Genomic DNA, 10,710 nt, shown 5'->3' with positions numbered 1-10,710 from the left:
AAAATATGTACAGGCATGTTTTAAATGTTTCTAATGCGATCTCATCAGTCATTTACGTGGAGCAGGGATGTGGTCAGAGGTGTTGTGGCTACAGGAGCACTGCAGCTGAGTGCCTTATAAAAACTACAACCATCCTGTTCTCTCCCGGTTCAATTAAAATTATTCATCAAGATGTTGTAGGCTACCTTCATGCATTGAGTTGACAAAGAGCTGCTGATCGTAACATGCACATCATATGACACACTGCAGTGCAGGAAAAAAAGGCTGACGTCAATGCAGCAAAATCTTTAATGGAAGAAGCCACATGGCCTGGCCTGCACGGTGAGAATACGATGTGGGGTGATAGGGAAGGAAAGCAAAAGATGGCTCTTGATAACCTGGTTTGATTTTGTGAAGTAAAGGTGTGAAGTAAGGGAAGGCTGTTGAAATATGTCTTAATGACTGATTTTACTGAATTTAAAATGTAGTCTATTGTATTATTGCACCAGAGTTGAAATCTATAAGGCAATAAAATATGAGAAGCAATAGATACATTCTGTGCACCTTTCTCAACAAAACTATTTTGGATATCAGGAAGAATCTTGTATTGTGAGGTTTCATTCATGCATGCTCCATAATGTCCTCTCTCTGTCTCTCTCTCTCTTTACTTACATGCATGAATATTCAAAATGAAAATCCTTTCAACAGACTTGTGTAACATTGCAGTGCTCCATTACAGTAATTACACAAACATAGCCATTAATCATCCTCCACCGTTAACATGTCTCAGGTTCACATTTACAAAGTATTGTTCAGCCATCTCCGTACACTCCGGACGTGCACTGCACTGCAGCCGAGACAAAACCACTCAGCTCTGCTGGAAGGCCATCATTTTTCACATGATGATCTCTATCTTGGACTTGGCAGTCCTCCCGGATCTTGCCAGGCCTGCAGATTTGAATAGGTCAAAGCATCCTCACCACTTGTCCCATTCAAACTGGCTGAACTGTTACAAAGCTCCAGAAATTGGCTTCTCTTTGCCAGATAATCAGACCAGACTTCTACAGGTCTTGAGTCCTCTCTGGACAGTGAGACAGTGAGAGGAGTCAGTGGGTTGACGCCACACAAGCAGCTTCACAGCTCTGATTAATTTGAACGATTCTTTCTTGCTCACCATTCCCTAGCAACTGATGTTAAAAGGGATGCAATTTCCTTCATCTGTCCTCTCCGTTGCAGAAACCATCACAGTCAAGGTTGCAGCCCACATTCAGCATGTACCAGTTCTGACACAACATTTATTTCATTCATTTATTTCATTTTACATAGGCCACAACATTTTCAAATGTTTCAAGTTATTCTCTTTAATAACCACCTCAGCCTTAACCCCCACTACATTTTACACATTTTACCATCCTAAAATCTAGTAAGGTGTCGGATTTGAGTTGAAAAATGTTACAACTAATTTCTTTCTTCATAATGGGGAACTCAAAAAAGAAATCTAGCATCACTTGACTGTTTGTTTTTTTTCTTTCAAAGTCATATGATGGAAATTCTTCACAAATTCAGAACTAAATTTGTTTTGTATTAGCAGTTCATAAGAAAGTTGCAATATGCAACTTGCACTCCAAGTTGCCACAGTCCATAACTGTTTTTATTCATAATGAATCCTAAACCCAAGTGCATTCATAACCATACCGTAACCAGAGCTTATTTGCACCATCTGTCCAAATTTGTTCCATAAGGATGTTCTTTCCTAGCAGTTGGGTTTGCATACTATCACTATGATTCGCCAAAGTTTGATTAATTTACTTATCAGAGGCAACACCCAAGACATTGTGAACACAGGGTCCCCTCTAAAGTTTAGCACAATATTTCATTCACTTCTATCCTGATAGCTAAATGACTGTTTAGGTTTGAGACGATGCACAAATACTGTGAGTTCAATATGTGGAACAGATCAATTCAAGCCTGTCCCTGTCGAAGATGCATGATTGTATTTATGGCCCCTCCGGGAATTCTCCGAGAACCAGAAGGATCAATCGCCAAGGGTAACATCTGCCTGATGGTTAGAATTACTGATACAGTCCAGTTCAAAATCATTCCAATGTATGTGTGTTTGCATGTGTGCGTGTGTGCCTGGCCTACACATCCTGGAGCAGGATCAGGGGAAAGAATAGATATGTGAGTGAGATGTGCCCTGAGCAGAGAGGGTGAGAAGGAGGGGGAGGGAGAAAGAGGAGAGAATTACTGACCGTAGAGCTGGTTGATTAGATTTCAGAGCTAAGACTAACATGGGCCATTTGTATCACAAAGAGCCAGACCTCTGCAGTAGCTGCCGTGCAGACCTAGAGAGAGGAAAAGCAAGTGTGTGTTTGTAAATGACAGACTGAAGAATAGATAACTATACATTAACTACAGTGTGCTCCAGATGCTCCATCCGGAAGAGGAAACACAAAGTTAAATTTAATCAGAAAAAGTGATGTGTACAGGTCAAATTAAAGGCTGCTGGTTGATATTTAACAGTGTCAACATGTGTTTGAAAGAGAAACAAATATGACAAAATATATTATATTTGGTTGTGTAGATACAAGAGAGCATAAATGGACAGGAATAAGGTACCACGCATCACAGGGAGGGAACACAAAGAGAAGAAAGTGCCACACCCAGTCGCCACAGAGCATGCTTAGAATTACGTCAACTTCATATGAGAGTGGTAGCCTGTCTGCAGTCCTCAATTAAAATGACTCTAGATCTCTCTCTCACACAAACACACACACACACACACAAGCACACACAGTCTATAAGACGATTTGAAGGTGCTGCCTCCCAAAAACTATTAACATAACACTTTTACACAACATTTGAAGCTATTGCTCATACCTGAAAATGTACAAACAAAAGTGATAAAGTATGAGATAGTGTTCATGGATCTTGCTGCATGCTTGCCCAGTCATTCTGAGTTAAGGCTAAATGTGCACCCTCAGTGGTTAATTAAGTAATGTAAAACTGTGTTTCAGCATGTCATTAGATTGCAGTAAAGCTTTTAGTCACCTTCATTTATTGTTCATCAGCCCTGCAAATAGGACTCACATCTCTACAGAGAAAGAAACTATCTAATCCACCATTACTGCAATGGTTTTATAGCACTTTTTGTCCCTTATAAAGACACGGTATAATGTCAAGAGCAAAATAAATTTCAAGGTAAAGGTGCCATAAAGTTCTGTGTTTCATATTGAGCCAAAAGAGCATCATTATCAAATGTTGTCACCAGAAATACTGAAAAAAGTGATTTGACAACTACTTTAAATTCTAACTACTTACTCTACAAACAAGGATTACTGGATCTAGTGCATTTTGAAAGGATAGAATAACTGCAGAGTCATAGCTCTGCCCCAGACGCCCAGAATATCAATAAAGTGTTCCATTACTGTAAAAGGAGAGAGAGACAGAGACGAGAGAGGAAGGGAGACAGATGGGGGGGATGGAGGGGGGGAATTAAATCAATGCATCCACATGATTCAATTTAGGCACAATTTCACGGTTTCTTAGTGAGAAGCAGGTAACAGAATCCTTTACACACACATGTAACAGTGAGTGAAGTTATATATGTAGGAATGGTGTGGAGAAACAAAAATCCAAACTGACTGAGTGGACAAGTGTCAACGAGGGCAAGAATCAGAGAGGCGAGGAGGGGTGGGCGTGAGGAGACATCTTTAGATATTAAAGCAGTATTGTGGAAGCCAGTCTGGCCTCCTGCCAAGTGCTCTTGTAAAAAGGGTGGAGCTGTCGAGACAGAGAGAAAGACAGAGAGAGGCTGGGTCTATCTCTGGAGGGTAGGGAGTGGCCAAAGCTTGTATGCTGATGAGCAATTGAGAAGGGAAGAGAACATGTGGGTGGGGTGAGGAGAAATGAGGGAGGGGTTAGCGTAAGGATGATGGGATAGCGAGCCTGTGTGCATAAAAACCCCAGCACTTCACGAGCATCTCATAGCCTCCAGCTCTCCTTCTTTCTTCTGCGACAGAGAACAGAACAAGACCAACCATGAGCCACTCTTCAATGCATACCTCAACTTCCTACAGGCGCACCTTTGGAAGCCCACACCCCATATCCATGTCCTCTTACTCCCCTGTTTCCTCCCGGATGCCCAGTTCCGGAGGTCGCTATATGCGTTCAATGTCACCTGCGGTTGCATCCCGCCCCACCACCTACCACCAACAGCGCTCTCGCTCTGTCGCCCAGCCCCCCCGCCTCTCCTACGACAAGGTGGACTTCACCCTGTCTGAAGCCATCAACCAGGAGTTCCTAACCACCCGCAGCAACGAGAAGGCCGAGCTGCAGGACCTCAACGACCGTTTTGCCAGCTTCATCGAGAAGGTGCGTTACCTGGAGCAGCAGAATGGTGCCCTGCAGCACGAGGTCAACCAGTTCAAGGGCCAGCAGCAGCACGGTCAGCCCAACCGCGCCTCTGAGCTCTTCCAAGAGGAGGTGAGGGACCTGCGCCGCCAGCTGGACGCCACCGGAAAGGAGAGGGACCAGTACCAACTGGAGAGGGACAACCTGGGTGAGGACGTGGTCCTGCTCAAGCAGAGGTACAACATGATGAGAATAAAAGTGTGATTCATGAAGAGATGATAGATAGATAGATAGATAGATAGATAGATAGATAGATAGATAGATAGATAGATAGATAGATAGATAGATAGATAGATAGATAGATAGATAGATAGATAGATAGATAGATAGATAGATAGATAGATAGATAGATAGATAGAAAGGAAAGATGGTTGTGCATGGGAAATAATGTAAAATGTTTTGGGTGAAGAACAAGGTCTCAATCTCAAGCAAAAAACAGGACCATTAAATAATGTAAGTCTACAGAATGAAATGCATCCTGTTAAACAAACCATGTTTTCCCCAAAAAGTCAAAGGTTAAACTCCTCCTTCCAATATTTCCCTGTTTTGGGGTTGTCAGTTATATATGTTTAGCCCTGCGTGTGGGCTTTTGTGTCACCATCACATAATTCATTGACACTGTTTAAATCCACTGCACATGGTCCACTTTAAGTACAGTGAAGGAGGAGAGTACCTGGGCGTATGCAACTTGAGTACTCCAGTGATGAGATTGGTGTAGGGCGTGGCACATGTGCAGACCGGAAACCACAGAGCGGGGAGCATGATAGAGGACACTGCACTGCATCTTTCTCATAAATTTGTTTCAATGTTTGAGTTTATATGTTTACTGAATGTCTTGTGCACTGGCAGGATTCAACAAAAATCATGGAGAAGAGTCTGAGCACATGACAGAAAAGTGATCCACAAACTTTGACACAGTACATGATGTCAAATTAGATAAGGAAGTGTTTGGTAACTCCCTTTAGATAATGCAAATGTATGGACCTTTAGAAAACACACACAACTATGAATTATACGCATTGAGATTAGAGGAGGCTGAGGGGAGGATGGATGGACCAGACAGGGTGGGGCCGACTGAGGAGCAGAAGGCGGGGGAGAGAGAGAGCGACAGATAGAGAGAGAAAGAGAGAGAGAGAGGAAATGGGTCTAGAGGAAGAGAGGTTGGATATCAGGAGTGGCGAGAATAGCGTCAGGGAAAATCAATGTGACTCAATGACTCCATTAGGTGCGTTTTCAGTGTCCCTCTGTGCTGATGGGATGGTGCCAGGGACCCCATTAGGACAAAAGGACCCCTGTAACACAACATGAATTAAAGATGAGGGAAAAGGGCCCACTATGTGATGCTTTCCCCATTAATCTACTTTACGTCCAGTCGGGATTTGACTTGACACGACAAGACAGATGGAGTCCAGCAGTCACATACTAAGCAAATGTATGTAATGGACATTGGGATATAATTTATGATGACTCATCATCACAGTGCCTCCTTGATTGTTACTAAGTTTGAATTATATTTTTTTCATTAAATTTATTTTGTTTTTGGAGGAGCATCACATTACGTTTTGGCTAAAGTCCACAAATGTCTCACTTTGCTAAAGCATATCTGACATTATGCAGGTTTTATATAACTGCTCTGTAAATGTCACTGAAATCTTAACCCTGCAGTTTTTGTGACATAATTATAGCCAATATCAAAATGACCATTTAAAATCTGTACATAACCTTATTGAGTGTGTTCAGATGACCTTATTGAACTATAGAGAAACCACATTAGCTAAAAGGTTCAGCTGCTGATCCCACTGGGTGCACTCTCTTTTTACAGGACAGTGAATTAACAAATTGATCCAGAAAGCTTTTTGCCAGCTGCTGCCCTGGTGCAACCTTAGACAAAAGGGGTGTTCTTGGTCAAATTTGACTCATTCTCCCTCTCCCCCTTTTTGTAAAAGGGAAAATCTAGGTGCCTGAAGGAAATCCAAACATTGTTTGAATTATTTTTTCTCGCTCTTTTGTCCTCAAGGTTGGATGAAGAAGCCCAGAAGAGGGCAGATGCTGAGAACAACCTGGTTGCCTTCCGCAAGGTAAACGCTCAGCTCACTGGACCATGATTAACTTATTGATTATACAGTGTCCTCAGGCTCAGATAACTGGTAAAATGGACTGTAACACAATAGTTTCACTGTGACAGGGCAGATTTCTAAAATACCATTGATCTAGACTGCTGCACAGGAAAGAGACTGTTTTTGCTAATACATGTTACCCTAAGGCTGCATATAGATGAAACACAAATCAAATCTATTTTTGTTTGTGGTTTTTTAAGCATTTCCACATAAAAAATATTTGAGCCACATCATAATTAAAAGTATTTCTATGCACTAAAGCAAGCTTGTTTTTTTAGCCTCAAAATAGACAGAACTCACTCATTATATAACAAACTCTTATAGTCATTTCTGCTTATTGAAATGTATCTTGGATGCTCTGTAATATAATTTTTTATGTATGTTTATGATGATGACATATTTCAGTTTAATGGATGACATATTGCAGTTGTGAAAACATCAACTAAGTTTTTCTCTAATACAAAATAGGATGTGGATGATGCCACGTTGTCTCGTTTGGAACTGGAGAGGAAGATTGAGTCTTTGATGGATGAGATTGAATTCCTTAAGAAGCTCCATGATGAAGTAAGTTTTTCCACTATGCTTGTAGAAATGTAGAGTTTTTTTCTTATAGGAGTCACATATAACAGAATATGATCTAGAGCCCTATAATGGTAACCTCATTGCCTGCACATACAGTATATCTCAAGCACCAGAGATACTGCAGGGAGCATTTTTTACAGCTTCAACATATTCTCTGCATCTGATTAACACGCATTAACACTTAATGCAAAAGAAATTAGTGGTTGGGTACCACCTCAACTTTTGACAACTAAGCAACAGATTCTATTTAGAGCACAAACAAATTTTCAGTTTCAAATTGATAAGTTGTGTGTCATCCGCATAGAAGTTTTACAAAATGCGATGAACAACAGCAGAAAAGAGTAAGGGACACGAAACTGAACCCTGTAGGATTCCAACAGTGAGCATGCAGGGAGCTAAACTGGCTTCTTTCACCTAAATTAGGACTGGGTGGTATGGAGAAAATCAAATATCACAATATTTTTGAAACATATTGAGGGGTTGACTAGATTTTTTATAAATAATTATCAGTAATGTGGATAGAATGAATAAGTAGGTAAAGGCTAATAATGAACAATCTGGTAAGTTCAGAAAATATCATCACTTGACTTTAATGCAGCATTTAAGACCAAGTAAAGACACTTATTTGATATTTCAATATATCCAATATCTAAGACCATATCTAGTCTCATATCGATATAATATTGCTATATTCTCTAGCCCTTACTTTAATGATTTTTTGACAAGCTCTTTATATAACAGTTTTGTGTCTTTGACAATATTTTCTCTTTATCTTGATATTATTAGGAAATCCAGGATGTACAAGTGAGTGTCCAGACCCACCAGCTGAAGATGGAGGTGGACAACACAGCCAGGCCCGACCTTACTGGAGCTCTGAGGGACATCAGGGCCCAGTATGAAACCATTGCTTTAAAGAACATGCAGGAATCTGAGGACTGGCACAAGTCCAAGGTAGGCAGACAGACACACTGACAGGCACACATATATACCATACAAGCAAATATTTATTATTGTGCATTTCATCTTCTGTTCCTGCAGTTTAATGATATGACTGAGTCTGCAAAGCGCAACACTGATGCTCTGAGGCAGGCCAAGCAGGAGGCCAATGAGTCCAGGAGGCAGATTCAGTCTCTCAGCTGTGAAGTTGATGCTCTGAAGAACACTGTGAGGCAACATACCACCGCTCATTTGTCTATGTTAATCTATAATCTATCCTTATACACATTACAGCCTCTTATCACACTGTATGTGCTACCATGTTTTTCAGAATGAATCTCTGCTGAGGCAGATGCGTGAAATGGAGGACCAGTTTGGCAATGAGATCGGTAACTACCAGGACAACGTAGGCAGGCTGGAGGATGAGATCCGCCACCTGAAGGATGAGATGGCTCGCCACCTTCGGGAGTACCAGGACCTCCTCAATGTCAAGATGGCTCTGGACATTGAGATTGCTACTTACCGTAAACTACTGGAGGGGGAGGAGAGCAGGTGAAAACATACTTAGGCTTTTAACATGTTTTTTTTTATCAATCGCTGTAGAATGTTTGTCAATTCACAGCTAAAAGGACCTTAAATCAATCCTTAACTCTTTCCATGAGGTGTTAATGTTTGGGTCCCCCAGATAATCTAGTTTTCTGACAAATAAAAACACAAACATGCAAGATAGGTGTATATACATTGCTTATAGCAACTCTATGCAAGTCTAACCTCAAGTAAAGTAAATTACTTCTCAATACAGATTAGTTTATAACACACAACCTTTGTATTCCCTGGTTAGGATTACTGTTCCCATCCTCAGTATGGGCATGAGCAATCACCATGGTGATCAAGGTAAGCTATAGTTCTCTTTTTTTCAAAATAAGATATAATGATTATAATTCTCTGGAATCCCTTTTACCTTTCAATTATGGCAGTTCAAAGTGTGAGTGTCTGGAGGAGGTTTTCCCATTTCAATTCTTCTTAAGCAATTTGCTTAATATTGCTCCACAGGACTCTCCTAGATAATGTAACAAACCTGTGGGTTTATGTCAAATCCTTATTATTTCAACAACATCTATCAGTTTGGTATGGGGGATGGCTCTAAATAATAAAATACCCATGAGCCACAGCCGCAAGCTGTGCAAGTTGGAGACTCAAACCACATTTGTAGCAAATTCAAAACACTTTATCGTTGCTGCTGGAAACCAAACACATCTGACACAGAATCCAAATGTAAATTGATTAAAGATGCTAAATTGAATTTTCAATTTTCTCCACAGCATCTTTAAACTCCAGCCTTTAGCAGCTTATGTAACTGACTTTTAAGATATTTGATTGTTTGTTATTTTATGAAATGCACTTCGGGAGTCAAATGGATAAAGGTAGACAAGTTTGGACCTTTGATAATTTGCAGATCTTTTGTACTGTCAGAGTTTCATGCTGATCTAAGAATTGAAATGCTACAACTGTGAGTCAACATAAGCCTATCTATGAGAAAAATGTATCATATTTTAACTTCTACAACCAGGGAAATCGAAATCAAAAAGCTTCTGCCACTATGCTATTCTTAACAGCTTATCACTGATCAATAACAACTCCTGATAATTCCACCTATGAAGTGAATTGTTCAAAAACAGCATTCAGAAAAACAAAACATTGATTTTGTGAATTCAAATGTGTCTGAATGTGAAAAATCTCAGCAGAGCATTAATCTGACTCTTGACAGACTATGACCATACTCCAGTCAGCATGAGCAAGAGGACTGTGGTGATCAAGACTGTTGAGACTAGAGACGGAGAGGTACAATGATTTATACAAAAATAACTAACTTCATATATTGATATATTTACTCATACATATGAAAGTGAATCTGAACTAATCTGTTTTTTTTTGTCAGGTGGTGAAGGAATCCAGGAGGGAGAAGGAGAGAGAGTCAGTTCAAACCGACAAGGATGATGACGAGTAGAAAAATGATTCAAAAATGTGAAGGCCTGAGCCATGAGAAAAAAAAAATTGAAAAAAAACCTTAAACTCTGATCTATATAGCCTTCATTCCCACTAGTTATGTGTTAAAGCCTCTAGTAGAGAGTCTCAAATTGAATGAATGAATCCCTTTAAACAGTGTCACTTTGGTGCTATTTAAGCCACCCATCTTTTGCTAAACACTTGTGTCATCTGTACGGCTAAGCAAAGCCACTTTATTAATATACCACTTGAGGCCTTAGTTTACAGTGCAATCCCGTGAAACCCTTAGACGACCACATGTTTGTAGCAGAGTATTAAACTACAGGTTGGAAAAGAACGTTTTATTGGAGGATTTTAGTAGTTTATGTCGTAGATGACAGAACTTCAGACACTGCCGCCAATTGGTCAATACTCCTTTAAAGATAGACTGATAATAAATTGACCTATTTGCATTTGTTTTAGAAGCTTTGCTATCCTCTTATAGTGCAAACCAACAGGGATTATTAATAAACATGCAACACACTGGGAAACACACTGGAAATGTTGACAAGTCATCAACTGAAATTCATTTTGCTGAATGTGCTTTGCAATGCTAATTAATATGACACTATTGGTGAATGAATATGTAATTGAAAATAAACGTAACTGCAGTAAATCGGTCTTGTCTGTCCACATA

General features: G+C 40.1%; 1 protein-coding gene across 1 annotated transcript; it reads left to right on the top strand.

Annotated features, from left to right (window-relative positions):
* The first annotated feature begins 4,011 nt into the window (after positions 1–4,011).
* prph (peripherin) lies at positions 4,012–10,035 on the top strand. The gene is made up of 9 exons (XM_054616378.1): positions 4,012–4,568; positions 6,410–6,470; positions 6,978–7,073; positions 7,878–8,042; positions 8,130–8,255; positions 8,359–8,579; positions 8,869–8,921; positions 9,796–9,869; positions 9,967–10,035. Exons 1-9 carry the CDS (start codon positions 4,021–4,023, stop codon positions 10,033–10,035), a joined length of 1,413 nt encoding a protein of 470 aa, XP_054472353.1. The 5' UTR covers positions 4,012–4,020.
* The last annotated feature ends 675 nt before the right edge of the window (positions 10,036–10,710 follow it).

The sequence above is a fragment of the Anoplopoma fimbria genome, chromosome 17 (assembly GCF_027596085.1).
Source record: "Anoplopoma fimbria isolate UVic2021 breed Golden Eagle Sablefish chromosome 17, Afim_UVic_2022, whole genome shotgun sequence".
Classification (NCBI taxonomy): domain Eukaryota; kingdom Metazoa; phylum Chordata; class Actinopteri; order Perciformes; family Anoplopomatidae; genus Anoplopoma; species Anoplopoma fimbria.
Note: the sequence above shows the minus strand (reverse complement) of the source record. Positions and strands in the feature narration are given on the sequence as shown.

What these genes read in the sequence shown, in the direction of transcription:
- prph (XM_054616378.1), top strand. Translation starts at nt 4,021, where the DNA reads ATGAGCCACTCTTCAATGCATACCTCAACTTCCTACAGGCGCACCTTT. An exon ending in GTGGTCCTGCTCAAGCAGAG is followed by an intron (nt 4,569 to 6,409) that starts GTACAACATGAT and finishes TTTGTCCTCAAG; the next exon opens with GTTGGATGAAGAAGCCCAGA. An exon ending in TTGAGACTAGAGACGGAGAG is followed by an intron (nt 9,870 to 9,966) that starts GTACAATGATTT and finishes TTTTTTTGTCAG; the next exon opens with GTGGTGAAGGAATCCAGGAG.